At 47.0% G+C, this 26,838-nt stretch overlaps 1 protein-coding gene across 1 annotated transcript in view; it reads left to right on the forward strand.

The window, feature by feature from the left end:
• NOX5 (NADPH oxidase 5) overlaps positions 1-23,991 on the forward strand; it is a 44,599-nt gene extending 20,608 nt beyond the window's left edge. Inside the window, 10 exon segments of the mRNA XM_050796376.1 lie at positions 1,030-1,086; positions 1,088-1,213; positions 2,869-3,001; positions 6,647-6,789; positions 10,783-10,827; positions 11,403-11,527; positions 11,820-11,901; positions 12,946-13,045; positions 21,162-21,328; positions 22,383-23,991. Of these exon segments, the coding sequence (XP_050652333.1) occupies positions 1,030-1,086; positions 1,088-1,213; positions 2,869-3,001; positions 6,647-6,789; positions 10,783-10,827; positions 11,403-11,527; positions 11,820-11,901; positions 12,946-13,045; positions 21,162-21,328; positions 22,383-22,514 (1,110 nt within the window). The 3' untranslated portion in view covers positions 22,515-23,991.
• Positions 23,992-26,838: the final 2,847 nt, after the last annotated feature.

Below are 26,838 nucleotides of genomic sequence, written 5' to 3' on the forward strand. Positions count from 1 at the left end.
TGTCCCTTCTGATTTACTCCAGAGCCCAGGAAGGTCCCAAGCTGGTCTGCCTATTACTTGCATGTGATTTGGGACCTGCCGCTGGATTCTGCCATTGGACTGTGGTTTATGTCTGCCAAACGTAGACGTTTTGCTGTGGAAGAGTCTGCCTTTTTGCTGGCTTATCCCTTTAGCCTATTTAGATTAAGTGGGCTTAAAACAGCACAGGGAGGGGATGGACAATAGGCTCAGCAAGTTTTGAATCCCCACTCCACTGCTTACTGGTCACTCAACCTTTCCAAGCCTCGGTTCTCTCATCTGTAAAATGGAGGTGTAATTCTCTATGTTATTTTAGGAATTATAGGCGATAATACATGTAAAACCACTAACTGCATACCTAGCACATAGGTGCTCTGAAAATGTTAGTTCCATCTTCGCTTCTGTCTCTCCAGCGTCCTCAAGATGCAGAAAGTCACAGAGGACTTGGTTTGGGGAGCTCGACTGTCTCCTGGCCTGCCCACATCAGAAATAGGCATATACTGAGCACCTACCTACTGTGGGCCAGCAACAAGCCTTTGAAGTAGGAATCAGAATCCTCATTTGACCGATGAGGAATTTGACACTCAGAAAAGTCATGAAATTGCCCAAGATCCCAAAGCTTTAGCGGGTGCTAAAATTGTCTTCTGCTATTTCTTCTCCACTCCCAGGAAGCCACTGCTGTCTTTCCTTTCTTCCTTCTGAGAATGGGTCAAGGGGCAGGGATACTGATGCTCATGATCCCTGTGGGAGCACTCCAGTCTGCCCAGAACCTCCCCAGGCAGATATTTCAGATGTTTGCCTCTGGTATCAGGAAGCTTCCCTTACAGCCTCCTTTGGCCAAGCCCCCAGAAAAAGAAGCTTCCCAACCCCAACCTCTTACCCAACTCCATCCCCGGGAGAGAGTCAAGCCTCTGGGCACTGTCCTGGCTTTGCGGATAACCCTGAGTCCTGGCTCTGTTCCATCCCCCAAGCCTTGAGTTCTGGAAGTTTACTGTCCCTCTACCCCCACAGGTGTTCTATTGGACTCACCTGTCCTACCTCCTCGTGTGGCTTCTGCTCATCTTTCACGGGTCCCAACTTCTGGAAGTGGCTGCTGGTTCCTGGAATCTTGTTTTTCCTGGAGAAGGCCATCGGACTGGCAGTGTCCCGCATGGCAGCCGTGTGCATCATGGAAGTCAACCTCCTCCCCTCCAAGGTACAAAGGGCCGGGGGGAGACTTTTCCCATTCATCCCAAGAGACAGTTTGTGGGGTGGAACAGTTGGGTACCCCGTCAGACCCCCAAGGAAATAGGGAATAGTATAGCTGCAGCCCCCTTGCTATGGAGGAGACAAGCAAAATGGAAGATCCAGTCCAGCCCTCCAGGAGGGAGACTTTAGGAAGGTGAATGGCAGGGCAGGCAATACACCTCTAAAATCCAGTTTTGGGGAAACATTCTCCTTCAGCTCAGTAAGCATTTATTGGTACCTATAGGGTGCCAGGCCCTGAACTAGGTTACAAAGAAACAGAGAAGGTTTTGCACTGTCCTGCTTTCTAGGGGAGCCAGCCCTTTCATTACAGTGCAGGGCTGTGTTGTTGGAGGTATTAAACCCTTTGTCTTTGGGAGGTCAGAGAAAACTTCAGAATAAGGGAGAAGATGCCATATCAGGGTTTTGAGGGATGAATAGGAGTTTGTTGGATAGAGAAGACAAGGAAGGGTATTGCTGGCAGGAGGAACCGCATGGTAAAGACAAGAATTGTGAAAGGGTATACTGTGCTTGGGGGACCACAGGTAATTAGGCATAGCTGGAGCCAAGTTGCCAGGAGGAAGCCAGAGAGATGAGTAAGGCCTGCTCATGAAGGGCCTCCTGAGCTAGGAGACCCACCCCGCAGGCCATGGGGAACCCCTGAGCATGCTGGGAGGAGATGGTGGTATTAAACTGGGACCATTTATACTCTAGTTAGATTTCTTTAGTTGCTCTGTGGAAGGTGACTTGGAGGGGGCTTGGGGGGAGGTTCTTGCAAATACAAAGATGAGAGTTCATGAGGGCCTTGACACTGAGGCAGAGGCCATGGGATGGAGGCAGGCGCACATCACAGAAAGACTCAAGAAGCAACTGGTTGTGTTTTGCGGCAACAGAGAGGATGGAGTCTAGGACGTCTCCCAGGTGTCTGAGTGGTATCAGAAAAGAGAAAAGAAAGGCAGTTCTAGGTGGGCTCAGCTCTGGACACACTGCATTGGAGGACCTGGGAGGCTGAAGAATGAGGCTGTGCTGTGTGTCTAGGCTCTGGCATCCAACAGCCTCAGCTGCATTCAGATCCCACGGTTTCTTACCCGGTGGCCTTGGGAAGTTATTTAACCTCTCTGAGCCTCCTCTTCTCCTCCCTAAAGTAGAGAGAAAATAGTACCTGCATCATACAATTGCTGTGAGGCCTAGAGATAGCACAGTGCTCTGAAGCAATTGTCTGGAAGGATGTTGTTGTCCAAGGACAGATGCGCATTGGTGGTTGGAATGCAGGCCAAGCACTGGCCGAAGTTCCAAGAAAGGGCTGGAGCAGCCAGGGAGGCATCACAGGGACACGTCACAGAGGGTCCACTAAAAAGCAGTGCTTACACCCTGAGAAGCAGCGTAAAACCAGGGGCCCCGCTTCAGACGCAGCCTGGCTGCCCCCTCTAGGATTGTTGCCCACTTCCAGATCGGCAGGTTGGCTGCTGAGGTGGGCCCCCACTCAGAAGCACAGAAGAGTGTCGTGTCTTGGGGCATGCCTGTTTTATGGAGGAGGAAGGCAGCCCAGCCTCTCCCCTCTTATCCTGGAGCCCCTGGTGGCTTTGGGCTTGCAGGAATGATACTGATCTCCTTCCTCTTTCCCAGGTCACTCATCTCCTCATCAAGCGGCCACCTTTTTTTCACTATAGACCTGGTGACTACTTGTATCTGAACATCCCCACCATCGCTCGCTATGAGTGGCACCCCTTCACCATCAGCAGTGCTCCTGAGCAGAAAGGTAACGGCGACCTCCTCCAGTCACTCTGCACATAGTCACTGAGTTCCCGTTGTGGGCCAAGTACAGGCTGGGAACTCGGAACACAGCACTGAACAAGGCCAGAAACACAAAGTCAGCCTCAAAAAGCTCTCTTTGAAGTGGGAGCCGGCATGCAGACACCGATTGGCATGGCAAGGGCTGTACCAGTTGCACTGAAGTCTTACAGGGAGGGCCTGGCTTGGTGGGGAGAAGCCTTTGCAGACACAGGGGCATTCAGCTGGACTTTGAATGGCTAGCAGGAGTTTACCAGATAGGGAAGGAGATGGGGAGGAGGCAGAGGGAAAAGCAGAAGTAAAATCATGAGAACCTGGAGACTCAGAAGAGTCTCCTATAGCTAGAGCTATGGGGAGGGGGTGGGTGGGCAGGTGGAGTAGCAAGGAAAGAAGGGAGGGACATACAGAGAGAGAAAAAGAGCATGAAAGGCAGGTGATGTTGCTGGCAAAGCCAGTTAGAGCTAGGATGGGACTAAGGAGGATTTCAGAAGCAAAGTTGGAATCCAGATGGATGGAGCAGCCAATTGGGAGCCATGAATGGTTCTTAAGCAGAGGAGTACCTGGCTTAGGAGAGGATATAGGCGTTTTTAAGAGGACTGTGATGGGAGACCAGGTTTCCCTACTCCCACCTGGACTTGGGCCTTATAGAGCCCCAAGGCAGCAGAATCCCTCACACCCTTCTCCTCCAGCCCTGAACCATTCCCACTGCTTTTTGGGTCCCCAGCACACACAGAACAGTTCAGCTGACGCTTTTGCTCAGCTGTCCTCTGACTCTCACCCATGCACGTGCCTTCCTTCCAGTCCCAGGCTGTTTTTGGAGCTGCCACCTGGACCCCTGCCCTTCTTCCCACCATGAGATGTGCCTCCAAGTATGGCAAGGGTGGCTTGCACTGACATTTCCAACAGGGAAGGCCTTGAGTGACCTATTACAGTAAGACCCTTGCTTGGCCTCATGAGGGTTACCCGGCCCTGCGTGTTGGGGGTTCTCTGACTCATCCTGGTTACAAGCTTTAGTGTCACTCAGGATGCCTCCCAGACCCAGCCCAGCAGGACCCCTGGCCCAGATCCCTCAGCTCACAATGTAGACCCAAGGCCAGGGTTTCCACATGTGGGGCTGCATACTCCCTACCTTGGAATCACCTGAATTGTGCCCTCGATGTACCATGGAACAAAGGTAGAGGTTGGAGAGGGTGAGGCTATTTTCTCCCTAGTTTTTTCTTTTCTTTTCTGCTTTGTGAAGAACGTCTGTGCTCTCAGAGAACTCAGACAATATCAAAATATATACAGAAGAAAATGAGAATCCTTCAAATAATGTTATCCAAGGGAAACCATTGCCAATTATTTGGTGAATAGGCTTCCAGCTCTCTCTCTCTATCTATCTACATGGCTAACCAGATGGACAGATTTTGTATATATGGGCTCACACTAGAGGCAGTGTTTCATAGCAGCAGTATGTCATGGAGATCTTTGTATATCAGTAAAGATAGAGCTTTTCCTTTTTATGCCTGCATGGTATTGCAGTGTATGGATACTAATATGGTTATTGACTATTATTAATATTATATGGGTGTGTCATGTGTTTCACCCATTCTTTTTCTCCCCTAACTTTCCAAACTTGTTATATTTCACCAATTCTTTTTTTTTTCTAGAGTCTCACTCTGTCACCCAAGCTGGAGTGCAGTGGCATGATCTCGGTTCACTGCAGCCTCTGCCTCCTAGGTTCTCCTGCCTCAGCCTCCTGAGTAGCTGGGATTACAGCCACCATGCACGGCTAATTTTTTTGTATTTTTGTATTTTTAGTAGAGTTGGGATTTCACCATGGTGGCCAGGCTGGGTCTTGAACTCCTGACCTCAGGTGATCCACCCGCCTTTCCCAAAGTGCTGGGATTACAGGCATGAGCCCGACCTTCACCATTTCTTGAAGGGATTTCTTCTGGGTCTCAGTTTGGAATCTGCCTGTCCTTGGACCCTGGGAGAGTCTCCTGCCCTGAGCTGAAAGGGTTCATGTAGGGGGCTGGCAAATATACCAACTTTGTTTATAGAGCTTGTTTACTGGATTCAGGAGTGGGACTCAGTTTAGCAACTGTGGCTAAATGAATTCAACCACCATTGTTGGAGACTTCCTAGGTCTGAGTCATTGCTTGAGGCACTTCAGGGTATATTTATGTAGCCAAGGCATGCAAGCGCCTAAGGGTGCTGATGCCCGAATGAAGGAGGAAACCTCAGAAAGGTGGATGGAGCTAGGATCCTAGAACTTGAGCTCCAGTCCTGACTTTTCAATCCGCTCCTCATAAAACTGCGAAGCACCTCTCTAAGCCTCTGTAAAATACATGGTAACACCAGGTCATGAATTCCTTCATCAACTTGAATGGGACATCTTTATTTTCACTAACCTCTAACTGAAATTTAGCATTTTCTTCAACGATAAATGTGAGTAACAAACCCCAGGAGCATTAATGGTACCTCTGACTTTTTCACGGTGAAAACCATGGATGTCTTTCTATCATGTTACAGCTGCGGCCAATGCTTCAAGAGTATTTATGCTCACTACTGCTTCTGATTCCCAGGGTTGGTTGGGGCCTGCTAGAGCTCATTAATTCATGTATTAACAAAGAAGCACATGGATTCCTGTCACAAATTTTTTTTTTTAACATTTTGATAACTAATTATAACTGGATTCATATGTAATTTCTCTGTATATTACTTGATGTCAAGCTTGTCCAACCCATGGCCCTTGGGCCACATGTGGCCCAGGACAGCTTTGAATGTGGCCCAACACAAATTCGTAAACTTTCTTAAAACATGATGAGATTTTTTTGTGTGATTTTTTTTTCTTTTTAGTTCATCAGCTATTGTTAGTGTTAATGTATTTTACGTGCGGCCCAAGCCAATTCTTCTTCTTCCAGTGTGGCCCAGGGAAGCCAAAAGGTTGGCCATCCCTGTTTCATGTATTTAGACCCTTATTCTGAGAAGGAGACTATCCATTGCCTTTGCAGGACTGCTAAAAGAATCCGTGGTTTAAAAAAAAAAAAAAAAAAAAGGAAAAAGGACAAGGGTTCAGAGCAGGAGATCTCTTGCATCCTCCTCACTCTGATGTTGTGGATTCTGTTTGGTACCACTCAGCAGAAGACTCACATCACCTCACACCACATTTCCGTCAGTCATTCATTCAACAGAGGACCTTAGTAATTACATTCCAGGCATGGATACCATGAAAGCAGTTGGTACCACCATGGACTGAGCACCTACTGTGTGCAGAGCCATTGACTAGCAGGAGGGCCTGTTTTGGTGAGACCTTGGCCTGATGGAGGTGGCAGAGTCACTGCCTTTAGAAAATTTCCAGTGAGCTGCTCTGATCCTTTCTTTGTTACAGGAGTCTGTACCCTTATTAAGCTCAGGTTGACTTCATCAAGAAAGATCTCAAGGCCTGTCCCAAAGAGATCAACTCTCCGAGTCCTGTGGCTGTGGCTGCTAGTTTGGTCCTGAGGAAGGACATTCAAACCAGGACTTGGAGGGCTGAGGCCCAGCACCAATCCCTCCGGTGGGGTGAGGCCTGCTCCCTGGTGCCGGTCACTATGGACCTCCTTTCCCCTCCCACTCTTCTCTTGCTCAGACACTATCTGGCTGCACATCCGGTCCCAAGGCCAGTGGACAAACAGGCTATATGAGTCCTTCAAGGTATCAGACCCCCTGGGCTGTGGTTCCAAGAGGCTGTCGAGGAGTGTGACAATGAGAAAGAGCCAAAGGTTGTCCAAGGTAGGTGGCTACTGGAGAGAAGGGGTCCAACCTGCTGGCAAGCCCACAGAGACCAAGTTGCCTCCTTCTTCTCAGTGAGTATCAATTATTGAGCAACTGCTGTGTACACAAATGGCAGCACAAGGGGGTTAGGCAACTGCTGACTCCGTGGTTCAAGAACCTTCTCGAAGTGTTACCACTCCAGATCCTTCCCAGTCTGATGTCCCCCATTAGATGGGGGAAGAGAGCAACAGAAAGAGAGTGGGAATTGAAATCAGAAAGACCCACCTCCAGGTCTCTGCTCTAATACTCTCTAACTGTGTGGCCTTGGGCATGTCCTTTGGTTTGTTCATCTATAAAATAGAAGTAGTTCCCTCTATTACTTACCTTTCTCTTACGACTATTTAAAAAACCAACTGAATGAATGCACATAAAGTACTGCATGAAATAGGCAGCAGGGTCCAGGTGGACCCCCTCCTCCTCCTCATCACCATCAGCAATGTTATTCTCTTTAGATCCTTGATGAAACCTATAAAGCTGATGAGCTGCTGGTGCCATCAGGTTTTGGAGGAACAGAGAGAGGCACAGCAATTGCTAAAGAAATAAGAATAGACACTGAGGCTGAGGGTGGCTGAATTCAAACTAAGTAGACTGTGCCTCATGGCTGGGAGACAGGTTAACATATGAAAACCCTGCCATAGGAGACGTCCCCAGGCCTGGCCCAATCCTGCCTTGCCATTGGGGAATTTAAAGTCCAGGGTTGAAATCCAGGTGAGATCTTGCTTGGCCAGACCAGAGGACCTTTCCAGGACCACACCAGGAGCAAAGCTCTGGGATATGCAGGGGTAGGTAGGAAAAGCAGAACATTCTCGGCTGTTAATCAGGGAAACTTCCTGAAGGAGGAAACTGACTTTCAAAATCAGACGAGTCATGGCACATTGTGGATCAGTGGGCTAGACACACTAAAAGCTGTTTCCTTGGGACCTCAGTCACCTCTGCCACTATAAATTGGTACAATCTTTTCTGGCAGGCAGCCTGGCTGTATGTGTTAGCATTTTAAATATGTATACCTACATGCCCAGCAACTCCATTTTAGGGACGTATTCTTAAAAGCTAACCGGGGGCCGGGCGTGGTGGCTCACGTCTGTAATCCCAGCACTTTGGGAGGCTGAGGCTGGCGGATCATGAGGTCAGGAGATTGAGACCATCCTGGCCAACATGGTGAAACCACGTCTCTACTAAAAACACAAAAATCAGCCAGACGGGGTGGTGCGTGCCTGTAGTCCTAGCTACTCAGGAGGCTGAGGCAGGAGAATCGCTTGAACCCAGGAGGCAGAGGTTGCAGTGAGCCAAGATTATGCCACTGTACTCCAGCCTGGGCAACAGAGCAAGGCCCCATCTAAAAAAAGAAAAAAATGCTAATTGGACGGGTGCACACAAAATATAGTAATTTCCTTGTTAATTTAGCAAATATTTGTGGCGCGCAGCATCTGCTTTTTTCCAGGTTCTGTTCTAGATGCTGGAGATCTATCAGTAAGTAACAAAGGCATAGTCACTGCTTACCTTCTGGTGGGGAGACAGACAATGAACAAATAAAATATATACATAATATGTCAGGTGATAATAAATGCTGTAAAGATAAATAAGTCAGTGTCAAGAGGTAGGGATGGGAAAAGTGCTATTTCAGAGAGGGTGGTTGTTTACAATAATGAGAAAATGAAGCTAATCAAAATGCCCAACAATAGGAAAATACCTAAATAAATTGCTGATCACCTTTACAATAGAATATTAAATCTCCTAAGAAAATGATTCAGTCAATTTAAATGTATTTACTTGGAAAACCTGTCAAGATGTAGTAAGTGGAAAAAGCAGGCTACTAAAAAGTATGCTCCATTTACGTGAAAGTATTGTGTATGTCTGTGTTAGAAAAAAATCTGTAAGTGCATGGAGAAAATGCTGAGTAGTTAGGTGCTCTGATACTTTTTTCACTATTGTTTAATAGTTTCTATATCTGTATTTTTAAAGCTAACGTTATTGATTTGTGATTTAAATAATAAAGAAATTTCTGTTTTGAAACAAAGCAGAGTGTACAGCCCCCACCCATCCATTCCTGCATCTCAGCACAGGGAGTTGTGGCGTCCAAGGACGTCACTGGAGCTGACGTCCTACAGGCCCAAGGGAGATCCCTGGCCGCAGGACGAAGACCTGGTGTACATGAAGACATAAGAGGAGACTCACACATGGTGGGAAGCCTATTCTGAAGACAGTGGCCTAGTAAGGCTGAGGAAGGTGGGACTAGAGGCAGGAGGGCCAGCTGGCTTATCTTCCCATAGATGGTGGGTCCTTGGAACATGCCTTAAGGTCAAACCATGTTCAGAAAGGATGACACATCACCTGGGTGTCTCTGAAGCCAATCATCTGCCTGCTACCTTCCCAACTTTTGCATAATAACTGCCCCAGTAATACTTTCTACTTAGTGTTTCTCTTACGTCCCAACATTACTTTAAACTTAATTGTATTTCAAAAGGAGTCTTAAGATTATTATCTCTAATGGAAAACTAGTATTACATGTCGTGAACACAGGATAGCTCTGAAAGTAAAAACAATGAGAATCAATGTTATTAAATTCTTGCTAGACGGCCCGTCTGCTAACGCTCCAAGCCAGAGGTGGTGCTCCACACTCTTCCCTTTTCCTTCCTTCCTTCCTTCCTTCCTTCCTTCCTTCCTTCCTTCCTTCCTTCCTTCCTTCCTCTTCTTTCCTTCTCTTTCTTTCTTTCTTTCTTTCTTTCTTTCTTTCTTTCTTTCTTTCTTTCTTTCTTTCTTTCTTTCTTTCTCTTCTTTCTTTCTTTCTTTCTCTCTCTCCTTCTTCCTTCCTTCCTTCCTTCCTTCCTTCCCTCTCTCTCTCTCACCCCCTCCCTCTCTCCCTCTCTCTCTCTTTCTTTCTTTCACACTTTCTTCCTTTTCTTTCTTTCCTTTCTCACTTTGTAAAAAGAAAGGAAAAAAAGAGAAGAGGTTAGCAAGTGTTAGAGAGGTGGTAGAGATACATTAGCCAGAATGGAAGGCTTTCTCGTTGCCATGAGAAGGACTAAAGAAAATTGAAAGGAGAGGAACTGTCTCATAGCCTAACTCTCAAACCACCACCAGGAGTTCATGCCCCACACCAGGGGAGCAGCCTTCAGTCATCTCTGGACAAAGAAGCAACATGGCATGATGTCACGATCCTGGAGAGGCAGCAGGAGACCCAGGATTTACCAGAGCTCCGTGGGAATGTGGGCACGTCCTTCCCATGCTCTCAGCCTGGATGATTGTGAAGGTCACTCCTAACTCTGCCTCCTGCACCAGAGCAGGAAATAGCACAGGCTCGTTTAGGCCTGTTCTGGGGTCTGCTTCCTTCACCTTCCAGAAGGAAAGATACTGACTCGGACAGGGCTGACTGTCTACCATGCTCTAAGTCCTGAGGAAGACAGAGGAGGCCTGCTCTCTTCCCCCAAGGAGCACACTGTCTGCAACCCCAGAGCAAAGCCCTAGGGCCCGGGGAACTGTGAGCCAGGGGAGACCCTGGCTTCTCTGCTTGGAGAAGGTGGGAAGAGCTTCAAAGAGGAATAGCAACTTCAGATGAGCTGGACAATGAAAGATACAGTGTGCACTGAAGGAATTTGACAGCTGGGAAAGAGGAAAGGGTATTTCAGGCAGAGGGAAAAGAATATTTCAGGTTAGGAGGGGAGTGCTTTCCAGTCACACCCTGAAACTGACTTGTGCTAGACCATAGGAGCCACTGTTAAATTTTCAGGAATTTCGTGAGCTGGTTATTAAACACAGTTGTTATGGTGGGAGCCACGGTGGGCAGGATTTACACCACAGAAATGGGCAGAAGCTAACAATCAAGACTGTTATCTCCAGAAGTCAGTTTACCAGCACATCCCTGATGTTATCCTTCAAAGGCAAAGAAGCTTCTAAGAAATGCCTAATACTGTCCACACCAAGACCCATAACTCTCTGCTCTACTCCTTGCAGGGCTCCAGGATACTTTTGGAGAACCACCAATTCTGTAACATCAAGGTGAGAGGCTGCAGGGGTGAACATGAGCAAGAACACCTGCCCCAACCAAAGGAAATGAAGTTTTTGCCTTTAAGGAAGGGCTGTTGTGATTGTGGGTACTCAAGCTCCTCAAATCCCCATGGGCCGACGTCCAGGTATCCGGGTCATGTAACCACATCCCTCCCCCTGCTCTTTATATCCAAGAGTGCTCGGCCTCATACCTCACACTCGGCCTGTCTCTTCTCCAGGAGCAGGGATGGGTGTGCAGTGTACAGGGCTACGTGCTCTCTGTCCCTGTCTCCTGGGCACCCACGGCACACACCCGGCAGTGGCAGGCACACACCCCTGGGATGCGGATCGAGTCCTTGTTTTCACTAGCTCTGCATTCTAACACCTAGAGCTCTCCCCAGACTGGTGCTGAGAGCACAGGATGTGGAAAGAGCACTGGATTGGGAGCCACTTAGACCTGGGTTCCAGCCCGGGAGATGTCTTTCTATGTATAAAGGGGGTCCTGAAGTCCTGGGGACATCCCCTGGTAGCAGGGGAGACTAGCATCACCCCTCCATCTCCCTTCTCTGACTCCCTCTTGTGCGCAGTGCTACATCGATGGGCCTTACGGGACCCCCACCCGCAGGATCTTCGCCTCTGAGCACGCCGTGCTCATCGGGGCAGGCATCGGCATCACCCCCTTTGCCTCCATCCTGCAGAGTATCATGTACAGGTGGGCAAACAGTGTGCTCCTGCCTGCATCCTGGGTCAGAGCCCCCAGGCACCCTCTCCACTCCTCCTCCCTTTATTCCTTCTCCTTCCTCTCCTTTCACCTGTCTCTCTCTGCTCTTCTCTCTCTTGCCTCTCCTGCTCTGCCCCCATCTCCTTTTTGTGTCTCATCCCTCCCCCTCCTCATAGAGTGGACTCTGCCACCCCATCCTTGCTCCCTGTCCCCTGAACTATTTTCTGGGGTCTTGAAAAGTCTCGCCCCAAATTTACAACCCCTTCCTCCTGCCTCCCCTCAGGCACCAGAAAAGAAAGCATACTTGCCCCAACTGCCAGCACTCCTGGATCAAAGGTGTCCAAGACAACATGAAGCTCCAAAAAGTGAGTACCACCTCCTGCAGGCAGGCCTCCAGACCTTCTCCCCTAGACACCTCCTAAAATAGGAGCCCATCCTCCTGTGCAAAGGTGGGAGCGGATAGGTGATTCCTGATGGGATCTTTCTTTCCCCACGATACCCTGAATTCTCTTAAATGAGTTCCCCTGGTGCCTCCTGAATGTCTGAGCCCCGCCCCTGCTTCAATGTTCCCATCACCTCTGAGACATGTTCTGAACAGTTCATTAAAGGTTGCATAGCTTGACAGCCAGGCAGTCTGGATTCAGTTGCCGCCACAATGCTACCTATCCATGACCCTATGGTGGTTTTAAGAATGGAAACATACTGGCTGGGCATGGTGGCTCATGCCTGTAATCCTAGCACTTTGGGAGGCCAAGGCAGGCAGATCACTTGAGCCCAAGAGCTCAAGACCAGCCTGGGCAACATGGTGAAACCCCGTCTCTACCAGAAATACAAAAAATTAGTTGGGTGTGGTGGCAGGCACCTGTGGTCCCAGCTACTTGGGAGACTGTGGTGGGAGGATCACTTGAGCCCAGGAGGCAGAGGTGGCAGTGAGCTGAGACCACACCACTGCTCTCCAGCCTGAGTGACAGAGTGAGACTCTGTCTCAAAAAAAAGAAATAATAATAATAATGAAAATAATATAATCAAATAATAATAATGAAAACATGTTTGCCTTTTGAAAATTCATCATCCTGTATATACCACTTAGAAGAGTTTCTTAAAAAGTAATTTATGTTTTTCTGGCTATCCTAAGCTAGTATTTCAACACACTGTTTGTTGTAAACAGTAGAAGATATTAGAGAAAATCCCCGCCTTGGAGTCAGAAACCTGGTTCTGGTGCCATGCTGCTCTGTGATCTGGGCATGGCTGCTCACCTCTATGAGCCTTGATTTTTCCCTCCCTTAGATGGGTATGTGAATGTTCCCTGCTTACTTCAGGGTGGTCATATGGGACCCAGGGATTACAGATATGAGCCTCCTGCAAATGAGGGAGACCCAGCCGCTGAGCTGAAGGGCCTCTCCCCCTAGGTGGACTTTATCTGGATCAACAGAGACCAGCGGTCTTTTGAGTGGTTTGTGAGCCTGCTGACTAAACTGGAGATGGACCAGGCCCAGGAGACTCAACATGGTAAGAGAGGGACAGGGCCTGAGGGCAGTGGGAGTGGGACAGGGGCACTCAGCATCTTTAAAAAAATAATTTATTGATATGAAACCCACGTAACCTAAAATGAACCATTTAACCATTAAGTGAACTCAGAGTGGTTTTTTTTTTTTTTTTTTGAGACAAGGTCTCACTCTGTCGCCTAAGTTGAAGTGCAGTAGCATGATTATGGCTTACTGCAGCCTCTACCTCCCAGGTTCAAGCAATCCTCCCGCCTCAGCCTCCGGAGTAGCTGGAACCACAGGTGCAGGCCACCACTCCCGCTAATTTTTTTTTTTTTTTTTTTTTTTTGTAGAGAGGAAATCTCCTTATATTGCCCAGGCTAATTCAGTCTTTTTAAGAAGATGTTTATTCCATGTCTTGAGAAGCAGGATGGGGGGAGGTTCTATTAAAATGTAATATTTTGTAAAGTTAAAAAGTAGAAGGGGGAAAAAAAAGCCCTCATAATCTCATCCAGCTATCCAGATGACGCCAGGCATTTTAAAGGATTCCCTTCCAATTTTTGTTTTCTTATTCACATTTTATAAAAATATATTTCTTTATTTTTATAATTTATCTTTTTCATGACATATCTTTTAATTCAGAATAGGCACATGTTGAAAATTTAAATTCCTAGGACTCACCCCAGACCTTCCAAATCAAATGGATTCTCTCAGAGTCGGGCTCAGGAATGTACATTTTAACATGCCCCTCAAACGATTCTTATTCACACTAATTTGTGTTTGGCTTTTGAAGTATAATTTACATACAATAAAGTTTACCAATTTAAGCATACAATGAATACAATGGCATTTTGACAAATGCATACTGTAGTGTAACCACCACTGCAATCAAAATATGGAGCATTTCTTTCCATTACTCCTGAAAATTTCCTCTTCCTGTTTTGCAGTCAACACCGTCCCCTGACTTGTAACCCTTGGCAACCACTGGTCTGCTTCCTATCACTATCATTTTGCCTTTTACAGCATTTTCTATAAATGGAATCATATAATATGTAGTCTGTTCCATCTGACTTCTTTCACTTAGCATAATACCTTCAAGATTTATCCATGTCGTTGCATGTATCAGTAAGTCATTCATTCCTTTTCATTGCTAAGTGGTATTCCATTTTATGGGTGTACCACCATTTGTCCAATTACCTTTTAAAAAGAAATTTAAAAATCAGAAAAACAAATTTTTTATTTTTATACACATATTTACCATTTCTGGGTTCTTTACATTTTTCATGCTTGGGTCGAGATTTCCATTCTGCTTGAAGAACTGATGGTTCTTTCTAGTGCAGGTCTGCTGGTGAGAAACTCTTTTGGCTTTTGACCGCAAACACCTTATCTCACTTTGATTTTTGAAAGATATTATCAGCCGGGCGCGGTGGCTCAAGCCTGTAATCCCAGCACTTTGGGAGGCCGAGACGGGTGGATCACGAGGTCAGGAGATCGAGACCATCCTGGCTAACCCGGTGTAACTCCGTCTCTACTAAAAGGTACAAAAAACCAGCCGGGCGAGGTGGCGGGCGCCTGTAGTCCCAGCTACTTGGGAGGCTGAGGCAGGAGAATGGCGTGAACCCAGGAGGCGGAGCTTGTAGTGAGCTGAGATCTGGCCACTGCAGTCCAGCCTGGGCCACAGAGCGAGACTCCGTCTCAAAAAAAAAAAAAGAAAGATATTATCACCAGTTGATTATGTTTTCTTTCATTACTTTGAAGATACCTCCTCATTGTCTTCTGCCCTGCACCATTTCTGACAAGATGATTGGTGCCATTATCTTTGTTCCCCCGTACATAATGTATCTTTTAAAAATCTCACCACTTGTAAATGTCTATCTTTCTCACTGGTTTTCAGTAATTTTATTATGATGTGCCTTGGTGTGGTTTTATGTTTCTTATACTTGGAGGTCATTGAACTTCTTGGCTTAATGGGCTTATAGATTTCATGAGATTTGAAAATTTTCCAGCTGTTTGAAAAAACATGTTTATCTGTTTTTTGTTTGTTTACTTCCTCTTCCCCTTCTTGCCACTTCAGTTACACAGTTTGATATTATCCCACAGGTCACTGAGTCTCTGTTCTTCTCTTTCTTTCTCAATCTCTGCTTCATTTTGGGTAGTTTCTATTGCTATGTCTTCAAGTTCACTGATCTTTTCTTCTGTAGCACATTATCTATTATTCCCATCCCAATAAAAATCCCAGCAGGATTTCTGAAAAATAGAGATTGACCAGCTGATTCTGAAATGTACATAAAAAGCCAAAGGACTTCAAATAGCTATTGATTCTACCCAATGTATTTTTCATTTGTTACTGTATTTTTCTTCTCTAGATATTCTATCTGGGTCTCTTTACAGCCTCCATTTCTCTTGTCGACATATTTGTTGTTTTGTTTTGTTTTGTTTTGTTTGAGACAGAGTCTCACTCTTGTCACCCAGGCTGCAGTGCAGTGGTGTGATTGTGCCTCACTGCAGATTGGGCTCAAGCAATCCTCCCATCTCAACCTTCCAAGTAGTTGAGAGTGCAGGCATGCATGACCATGCCTGGCTCATTTCCTTGTATTTTGTAGAGAAGGGGTTTCACCATGTTGCTCAGGCTGGTTGTCCTGAACTCCTGGATTCAAGCAGTCCTCCCGCCTCAGACTCGCACAGTATTGGAATTACAGGCATGAGCCACCACGCCTGACCATCATATTTGTTTTGTTTTATTTTGCTTTGATGTTCTTGAGCACATTCATTAATTATTTCAACATTTTTGTCTATTATGTCTATCATCTCTGTCACTTGTGAGTCTGTATCTAATTACTAATTTTCTCCAGGTTAAATTGTATTTTCTGGCTTCTTTGCATGCCCGATAGTTTATTATTTGATGCCAGACATTATGAATTTTATGTTGTTGTATTATGGATTTTGTGTTATTTCTTTATTATTTTATTTTATTTTTTATTTTTTTGAGACTGGATCTCGCTCTGTCGCCCAGGTGCGATCTCAGCTCCTGGAGCTCACTGCAACCTCTGCCTCCCAGATTCAAGCAATTCTACCTCAGTCTCGCAAGTAGCTGGGATTACAAGTGCCCGCCTCCACGCCCGGCTAATTTTGTATTTTTAGTAGAGACGGAGTTTTACCATGGTGGCCAGGCTGGTCTCAAACTCCTGACCTCAAGTGATCCGCTCACTTCGGCCTCCCAAAGTGCTGGGAATCCAGCCACTGGCCTGGATTTTGTGTTATTTCTTTAAATAGTACTGCACTTCGTTCTGGTGCACAGTTAAATTATGTAAGACTGTGGGTCTTCTTGAGGCCCACTTTTAACTTCTATTGGGGTGAGTCTAGAGCAGTCTTTAGTGTGGGGTAGGACTCTACCTAATGCCCTATTTATGGCAAAGCCTCTTCGCTTTTAGTGGGAACGCAAACTATTCCCAGCTGCTTAGCTCGAGGTATCGTCCATCCTAGTTTTTCTGGTCATTTTCTTTCACACATTCAAATTACTGCTCAGTCAGGGACTTAGGAGAAACTATGCAGATTTCCAGAGCTAGTGAGTGGCCTCCTCCCTGCCTCCCCTCCTCCCCTGCATCTCTCCTTCTCTCCTTTCCTCCTTCCCTCTCTTCCTTTCTGCAGTTCCCTTTTCCAGTCTTGTGCCTAATATTCTGGCTGTCTTGGCTTCTGTGAATGCCAGTTTCTGTCTCCTCGCCACAGGAGACCGCATCAGGCAATAAGCAGGGCTGTTGTAGGGTTTACTTCATCTGTTTCTCTTCTCTCAGCAATGACAGTCCCGTGCCACCTGCTGACCAATGTCTGGAAACCATTGTTTCGTGTGTTTTGTACATTTTTCTGGTTGTTTCAGGTGGAAGGGTAAATGTGGTTCACTTTACTGCAATGTAAATTTTTCTTTTTTTATTGAGACAGGGTCTGGCTCCGTCACCCAGGCTGGAGTACAGTGGCACTCACTGCAACCTCTGCCTCCCAGGCTTAAGTGATCCTCCCACCTCAGCCTCCTAAGTAGCTGAGACTAAAAGTGTGTGCCACCATGCCCAGCTAATCTCCTTTTTTTGTAGATGGGTCATCTCCAGGTGACTCAGGCTGGTCTTGAACTCCTGAGCTCAAGTGATCTACCAGCTTTGGCCTCCCAAAGTGCTGGGATTACAGGCATGCACCACTGCACCTGGCCTGCAACATATATTTTTGATGTATACAAGCTGTAAGTAGAGACAAACATGGATAAACAGATATATTTATTGGGGGTGAATGCTTAACCTTTTTTCTGATGAGTGACAATCAAAAAGTTTAGAGAATGATCTAAGACAAAGATTAGACACCTTGGCCAGGCATGGTGGCTCACGCCTGTAATCCCAGCACTTTGGGAGGCTGAGGTGGGTGGATCACGAGGTCAGGAGATTGAGACCATCCTGGCTAACACGGTGAAACCTCGTCTCTACTAAAAATACAAAAAATTAGCCGGGCGTGGTGGCGGGCGCCTGTAGTTCCAGCTACTCAGGAGGCTGAGGCAGGAGAACAGCGTGAACCCAGGAGGCGGAGCTTGCAGTGAGCCGAGATTGCGCCACTGCACTCCAGCCTGGGCGAGGAGCAAGATTATGTCTCAAAAAAAAAAAAAAAGATTAGACACCCTTTTTTCCTTCCATTCGTATTTTTTAAAATAAAGATTAAATACCTTAGTATATATGAAGTCTTTAACTGTTTGGTCCCTTGTTTTATACTTTTATCAAAAATGAATCTTTGGCCTGGTGGCTCAAGCCTGTAATCCCAGTGCTATGGGAGGCCAAGGGAGGATTGCTTGAGGTCAAGTTTGAGACTAACCTGGGCAACATAGGCACACGCTGTCTCTACAAAGAAAATTTTTTTAAAAACTAGTTAGGCATGGTGGCATGCACCTGTAGCCCTAGCTACTTGGGAGGCTGAGGTGGGAGGATCACTTGAGGCCAATAGTTTGAGGCTGCAGTGAGCCATGATAGCACTACTGCACTCCAGCTTGGGCAACAGAGTAAGACGCTGTCTCAAAAAGAAAAGAAGGCTTGAATGTCTTCCCCTCAACCTCTCCAACCTCTCCCTTCTCACTGCCCAAATGTTTGCTGTATTCTACATATTTTACTAAGCATTTACTCTCATCATTATTAAGTATGGTGAAATATTTCTCTGGATCATATCATAGTCTTAATGGGACATCTTTGTGGAATACCGAGGGTTTACACTATATTTAAATGTTAATCTGTTAAAGTCATTGTTTTGTTTTCCTTATAATTTGTAGAAGGAGAACTATCTTTAGATATGTTTCTGACTTTTTAAGAGAATTGGCGTAGTGTTTTAGACTTGTTGAGTTCATTAGAACCAGATTGTATTTGACTCTTTAATTATCACCAGGTTGTCATGAGTGAATTCAAATTCCTATGATAAACACAGTTTATACGTTCAAGTAATCAAACACAGTTTTCTACAAGAAACTATCCAAACAGATCTAGTTTACTATAACAAACATTCAGAACCTTAAAGTTCAAGTCAACAGTCTTTGGAAGATAACGCTTCAAGCTTAGAATCGTTCAGTAAAGCTCCTTGCCCTTTCTTGTAAATAACGATTACAGCAAATATTTATATACCATTGACTTCTTTTTCTTAAATGCTTTTACTTATATTAATTCATTAGAAACTCAATTTTATGATGACAAGCTGAAGGAAAAGTTTAAATTTAATTTAAATTTTCTAGTTACTGGCACATAAATATTTGCTGTTTGCTTCTTCCTAATCTGTGTAAACAAAGGGTAACAGCTAACCCAGTGCTTTGCATTCTCAAAGCCACTCGAGTCAACAACTCTATCACATCAAATTTCTTTCAGGGTTTCTCATTAACTGCAGCTGAAATTTGTGGCTTCTGATTTCAACTTTAATTATACGTCAAGGTTTGCATTAAATAATTTTTGGTTTATAATTTTCAATTTCTATAGCTTAAGCATCAATTATTCTAAGTTTGTATCTTTACTCTACCCTTAATAGCTATAGGACCTTGGGCATATTATTGAACCAGTTTGCCTTGAAAGCAGTTATCTGAAAAATCTGGATGCTACTAGTACCCACCTCATAGGATTGTCATGGGAATTAGATGAGATGTCATCTGCAGAACACATAGAACAGTGACTGGAACTTAATAAACTGCTTGATAAATTTAGTGGTGGTGGTGGTGGTAATAGTAACTGCTTAATAAATTTATTTGTAGTAGAAGTTCTAGTAGTAATAACTGTTTAATAAAAGCAGTAGTAGTATTTAATGGCTATTTAATGAATGGTATAGTTAGTGGTTATACCATAAATTATTTAATCAAGCTCCTACTACTGGACATTTTGTTTATTCCTCATTCTTCATAATCATAAAAATGCTGAAATTAATATATTTGTGCACATAGTTTTTTTCTTGCTTTGGGTGATTTTCTTAGGAAAGTGTCCCAGAAATTAGATGGTTGTCTGAAACACAACTGGATGGAGAGGGTGAAAACCATGCCAGGTCATCCTCCACAGCCCCTTTATCTTCTCCCTCCCACCATGGTGTCTCCCCTTCCCTCCTCTTACCCCTCTCTGGCGTATGGTGACTCTGAGGCAGGGTAAGAAGCAGGGGGTCCCCCAGGTGGGCATCTCATAATACATCTCCCTCCCTCCCACACCATCCAGCACGACTAGGGGTTAAGTGACATGTGACATGAAATGTGCTATCCCTCCTAGGGCCATTTGCATTGTAACAGCAGCTGAGACCTTAGGCCAAATGAAAAATGGGCTGATGGTGACTTAGGAAACAATAAAAAAGCACGTTGAAACGGCAAAGCTCCTTCAGTGTGGGTGTAGGGGAAGAGAGGAAGAGGAGAAGAATGAGGTGATCATCAGCTCGGGAATGCTCCTTGCCACATCCTAGATCAGGCCCTGCCAACTCTGGCTTGAAGCGACACTCAAGCCTAAGGCAGCACTCACCAATCTTTTTCTCATCATGGCACACATAAAAATGATAACATTCTTATGTCACGTCTGAGTATGGAACACGGAAGTGCGCACCTGGGAGCTCCTGAGTGCTGAAGGATCGGTATCCCAATAGACCTGTAACTTTGTGGCGCAGAACTGCAGGTTCTCTGGCCTTGTGGGCTCTTTCGTGCCAGTCTCCTTCCCCGTCTCCTCAGCTCTCCGATGCCGCTTCCTAAAGCGCTGTTTCATTATGTCACGCCCTACTCAGTTACTCTCAACCTTCCCCTCTCTCCTAGCTGGGCATTCAAGACCCTTCTCATTCTGGCCTCAATCTCTTTCCAGTCCCACCTCCTTTTGCTCCCATCCGAGGACGCGGCTCCAGCTGGGCACCACACCCTGCCCCGCCAACATCGCATTTGTTCCAGCCTCTCACTCTGTGCTCACACTAGTCCTACTTAGCATGCCTTCCTTTCACCTCTGCTTTTACTCTCACCCCTCATCCCAGGCCTAACCCAGTCCCCATCCCTTCTGGGAAGCAGCTCTGTCTGCATTAGCCCTTCCCTGCATATCAGTAGCCTTCACGCTATGATCCATTCACTCGGCCTTTGACCCTGTAGTCCAAATTACCTTTTCATGTGTGTGGCTTGTGTCCCCAGCCAGGATGAGGACAGACATGTAAGGCACAGAAGGGCACGAGCTTTGGAGCCCAGGGACTGCCATGCTCACTGCCCTGGGATGCATTTCTTCTATAAATACAAAAGATCTTGGCCAGGCACAGTGGCTCACACCTGTAATCCCAGCACTTTGGGAGGCTGAGGCGGGTGGATTGCTTGAATCCAAGACCAGCCTGAGCAACACAGTGAAACCCTATCTCTACAAAAATACTAAATAAACAAATATAAAAGATCTAACTCTTGGAGTGGCTGTGAGGCTCACCTTCGTGCATATAAAGTAACTAATGTGTGTCATGCACATAGTAGGGCCAGCTCAAGCAACGGGCTGCCTTTCCTCTCCATGGCACTGGTCACACGACAGATAGTGGGCAAAAGACCTATGGGTCTCCCTCCAAGCCCCAGGGTAAGGTAGTGGTTGGCATACTGCCCTGCGCCCATCATGGGTGCTAGACCCTCAGTGCAGTCCTCGTCCCCTACCCAACAGACCGCTTCCTGGAGCTGCATATGTACATGACATCTGCACTGGGCAAGAATGACATGAAGGCCATTGGCCTGCAGATGGCCCTTGACCTCTTGGCCAACAAGGAGAAGAAAGACTCCATCACGGGGCTGCAGACGCGCACCCAGCCTGGGCGGCCTGACTGGAGCAAGGTAATGCCAACTGGAGCCCTGCAGCTTGCAGATATGGATGAAGCTGAGAGCCCGAGGCAGCAGTGGGGCAAGGTCAGGGGCGAAGTGTGAGGTTAAGAGTTCAGAGTCCAGCAGGGACCTCATGGTGCAAAAGGTAAACAGGGTAACTACACTGGCTTTATCACTAGCCTTTGTTCCGTCATTAGCCTCAGTTTCCCCATCTGTTCAGACAGGAAGTCAGTCTCTGTGACCTCAAAGACCCCTGCAGCCTTGACTCCCTATGGACCAGTGTCAGAAGGCCTGAGTGGACAAGGACCTGGAAAAACACCAGATCTTATCATCTCGTTACAAATGGGGAAACTGAGGCACAGAGACATGAAATAGTTTGCAATCGTTTTATTTTATTTCTCAGATTGGTTTTGTTATTATTTTCCTTCCCTGAACACTCACCTGTCAGGGTATACAGTTTGCAGGAAGTGGCCCAGAAGGTGCTGCTTTTAAAAGTGCTGCAGATGACCCCATGTCTGGGTCACGACAGCTGAGTGGGAGGGGAATGTCCGTGGTGAGTGCTTGGGCATCAAAGAGGACTTTCAGAAAAAGGCAATTCATAAGCAGAATTTGGGGTAGAAAAGGGTCCTCTCTGGGGGAAAGACTGACATCAGGAAAGATATTTAAATCACAGCAGGTGGCCAGCCCTGGGGACTAACACTAGGTTCAGACTCTCACGGGAGTCCCAGAGCACTGTATGCATCTCTCTGCATATCTAATTTAGTGCCTATCTCCCACAGTTGCAGATCCTTGAGTGGAGGGCCTGGGTCTTACTTATTTCTGGCCCTGGTCCCCTCCCTGGGGTTCTGGGTCATGTTGCCAGTTGAACAAATGGCTGTTAGTTGAATGGCTGAGTGTCGAACTCTGCTGTAAAATCCAGCAGCTGTGCCATGCAGCTCCTTGTGGAAAATGGGGATGTTTATTGCTGCCGACCTGTTATGCTGTTACCTCCGGGCAGTTGTATCACTGGTGAGTCAGCAACTCCACCTATCTTTCCTCTTCTCTTCCTCAACCCCATTTACTCCAGGTGTTCCAGAAAGTGGCTGCTGAGAAGAAAGGCAAGGTGCAGGTCTTCTTCTGTGGCTCCCCAGCTCTGGCCAAGGTGCTGAAGGGCCATTGTGAGAAGTTCAGCTTCCGATTTTTCCAAGAGAATTTCTAGCCTCACCTCTCCAAGCTGTGCCCCAAATCCACACCATGGGTCTGCTTCATCGCATTAGTATAAACACTCCCACAGGGACCAGCCTCAGACAACCCTCCCAATAAGACAAAGCCTAGGTACCCCCCAATCCTGCTCAACGCGGTAAACAGGAGACCCCAAGGGACAAATGAACTTCCTCTAGAACCCAGGGGAAGGGACAGTGCCTTGTTCAGTCTGCTGTAGATTCTGGGGTTGCTGTGAAACTGAGGAAACCAGAGGCTGGTGACTGGAGCTTGGGGGTGGGGTTCGAGGGCAACCACTCCCCCAAACATTTTCTGACGGAGCCTTCCCCTACATCCATGGTCCCAAACCTGCCCAATCATCACAGTCATTTGGAAGCTTGTTTCTCCGGCATCTTATAAAATTGTTCAAACATACAAAAAGTGAGGAGAATCATACAGTGAACAGTGTTACCTACTTTCTAGACTCTTCCGTTAATATTTTGCTCTGTTTATCACATAGGACATCAGTTCCTCTTCCCTCTTTTCCATCTGTCAACTTATCTGACTTTTTGCATGCATTTTCAAGTTAGGTGCAGATATCTCAGCACACCTTGCCACTTGGAGGAACCTTCTTTAAATGCACATTCCTTGGTCCCACTATCAGAAATTCTGATTCTGATGATCTGGGAATGAAACCTGAAATATGTATTTTCCACCAAATCCATTTGCATCGGGAGAAATAAGCAGCATCTTTCCCTGCCCCTCCTTGTGTCTTCGTCTCCTCATCTCCCTCTCTCTCCTGGCGCGTCCCTCAGAGCTTCTCCAGTCTCTGAATGCTGGCCTCTTCCTTCTCTCTGTGTGCTGAGTCACTTGAGAAGCAAGATGGAGACAGCCTCTTTTTGTGCCTCTCTCTGTGTCGTGGAAAGGTCAAGTGCCTGGGGATGAAGCAGGCTAAGCCCGGAAGCTCAGCTCAGCCACACCCCAGCTGTGTGGCCCTGGAAGCTTCCCCATGTCTGTTTCTTTCGCCTGTGAAATGGGCTGATGCCATCCCTCAGTCACAGTTGCTGTGAGGTGAAATGAGACGCCAAGTGCTCAAGACATTCTTCCCCCACCTCAGTGCAGCTCCTTGCTGCTCCAGGCTTTCGTATGTCTACATCACTTCTCCCCTCCTGGTTCCCTCTATCTCTGTTTTCCAGCCTCTGTTTACATCTGTCCCTGTCTGGACAGGGGGGAACAGCAGAGGGAGCAAAGGCTTTCTCAGTACATACTATGGGGAGGAGCGGCCCTGGGCAGAGGATCGGGGGGGCCTCACCTCCTCCGTTTGATCTGGACATTTCCATCTGTGCCACACCATGAGGTCCTGTGAGCCCCACATTTCCTGGGCATCCTCCACCTTGCAGTCAGTCCTGCTAGGTTCTCTTCTTGACAGTGTAAAGCACCCTTCCCCAAGGCTGCCATCATGGGGTTGGAACTAGGCACTTTCCAATGGGATAGTAGCTGGCACCTTTCTTTTCCATGGGTTGGAAGTCCATGGTTGGGAAGGGGGAGGTGAAGAAGCCAGATCATAACCTGGACGATGACATCCCTTATCTAAGGTGGGGCTGGGATGCAGCAGATTGGGGGCGGGGGGGAGGCTGGGTGTGACGTGCAGGGGATGAGCCAGTTGGGCAGATGGAAGAATGAAGGTAGGGGAAAGCTGTCTTTTGAAAGGGGCAATAGGAAGGGATGGTGGAGGAAGAAGCTGAGGCAAGCCCCAGGGAGGGGAAGGCAAAACATACCCTGGGGACTGGGACAGATCAGGATGGGAGTGAGGATGTGGTCTTTGATATGAGGAGGAACAGGAAGAAGAATGTGAGAGGAGGAGTGGGGCCTGGCTGCCAGCCCTGCAGTCTAGGAGAGGCTAATTCGATTTGGGTGGGCGGAAAGTGGGGATCACACTTGCTCCGAGCCTCCATCTACCGGGACCGAGAGTCAACAGGGCCAGGAGACCTGGTGCTGGGGCCTTCCAACCGGATTGTGTTTAATTTCCAGCAAGCCTGGGGAGGCACACAACCCACCGGGGAAACTCACACCTGGAGTTTTACCAGCCTGAGGCCACACACTCTTGGAACCTCTTTCCCTCTGTTGAGTCTGTACTTTCCCTTCTGCACAGGCTTGGGAAGGCTTGGACAATACACTCTCTGGAGCACAGAAGGAAACTAAAGAGAGTGTCCTGACTTAGGCTGGAGGATGTAAAGAGGGTGTGCCCAAATCATTTGGAAACGTGGCAGAATCTGTTTAGCACAGGCTGTCTCACACATGCACTCAATACACACACACATTCGCATGTCACCATTTTGGATTCTTTCCAGTCTATCTACACCGCCTTAACACTTTTGAGCCCTGTCCTCAGTCCTTTGCTGTCTTGTAACAAATTTCCACCAGGCTCCCACCCATATATACAGATAGTTAGTTGTTCGTTTAGGACTTAATATTACAGTGAGTGGGAGCAGGTGGAAGGACTTGGACATACGATTCTAAAATCCATGAATGCCCACATGTGTGACGACTGTATGCCCGTGTCCTGAGGTTTTCTCTCCAGACAGATTCCAGTTGCCCACGAGAGGGCGCTGCAGAATCACGGATCTCGAGAGGGTTTGTTTCCCAGGAAGTGAGACTGGTCCCTGAGTGGCCGTGAATCAAAAAGAAAGGGGCCGGGAAGACAGCGCCCTGTTCCAAAGCTCCCCACTAGAGGCAAAACCTCCAGGCTCCATCTCTGTGAAGTCAAGAGACTTCATGCTCAAGGTCAGAGTTTCTCTAGCTGTCAGCTTCTCACCACCGCCGCCTTCCCCACAAAACTCTACCCTCCCCATACCCAGTGTCCAGTTCTGGGCTTTCCTCTTTTCTCCTTGCAACAAAATGTCCATCGGTGAGGTCCAATTGAGCTGAACAGGCCTGGCTCGGGGAGAGTTCACAGGTGCAGGCTCTGTCTGCCCCAGTGGACATGTCATTGAAGGCAGCAGGACCACACATGTGAGTGGATAGCACGCATGGTCTGGCCATCTGGATGTTTCCCAGATGTGCCCATGTGCATCATCAGCCGTCAACAGGAAAACGCATCCGGATGGCCGGCTGACTTTTCTCCTTTCACCAGATGTTGGCAATGCTGCAGACACATCTGGGCCCACAACAGATAAGGCTGACACACACAAAGACAAGCGAGAAGGAGCAAAGGCCAGTTATCAGCACGTGTGCCCATCCTCACCCATCAAGCGGCAAACTCCCCAGGGCCAGACATGTGGACCCGAAGCCTAGCACAGAATAGACGGGATGTCGGTTCCTCCCAGGGCAAGGGGTTACTTAAATGGAATTATCCTTACAAAGAGTCTTTTGCACCTAATTGTCACTTGTAATTTGAGGCACAAAAGCACAAACACAAGGCCACTGAACCACTTTGCCAGGCGCCACTGCATTGTTCTGTGAGGACAGCGCTGAGGGAGACAGCAGGCATTCCTGAAATGACCAATCAGGCAGGCCACTCCCGGATGAGCCGCACAAGTGCAGGCTATTAATACACTGAGCCAGGGGCATTCGTGGGAGGGGAGGGGGCGTGGGCAACATGGAGAGTCACCAGACTGGCAGACAAGGTCGAAGGTAGGGAGGGATGAGGAACATTAGCCGAGACTGGCTCTGGGCCAACTTGTTGGAGATGCAGTGGACAAACCTTTGCCCTCTGGGAGGCAGAGCACTGACTTCTACACTTGCCTCTGCCCCAGGCTGCTGTGTGACCTTGGGTGTATCCTTTGACCTTTCTGAGTTCTCACTTTCTTATTATAAAGTGAACAGATCAAGTATGTATGTGTTTAAGCCCTTGTGTATGCATTTACAATGGTCATTTCTAGAAGGATACATGAAAATATATTTATCTGTGTGCTCTGGGGAGTGGGAATGGAGGGATACAATGAAGGAAAGGATTTTGTGTTTTTGTTTTCCTTTTTACCCTTCTGTAAAGTTTAAGTTTTATTACTGTTATGGTTTTATTTTAAAAAGAAACCCAAAATAGAATGTCGTGTAAAAGAAAATAAACCAAGTACCAAGTCTTTGATATGATCCTATTTATAGCACAGAAAATAAATGATATATGTATATCATGTGGGGATAAATAGATAAAAATACACAGAAAGACAGTTAGAAGCCAGCCCTAATCTGTCTTGGGCCCAGATGTGTCTACAGCATTGTTAACATCTGGTGAAAGGAAAAAAGTCAGCCAGCCATCCTGCTGCGTTTTCTTGTTGATGGCCAACGATGCCCAAATGCCAAGCAGTTCGCAGTGGTTAACTGTGGAGGAGGCAAAGGAGGACTTG

Source organism: Macaca thibetana, chromosome 7 (assembly GCF_024542745.1).
Source record: "Macaca thibetana thibetana isolate TM-01 chromosome 7, ASM2454274v1, whole genome shotgun sequence".
NCBI lineage: Eukaryota > Metazoa > Chordata > Mammalia > Primates > Cercopithecidae > Macaca > Macaca thibetana.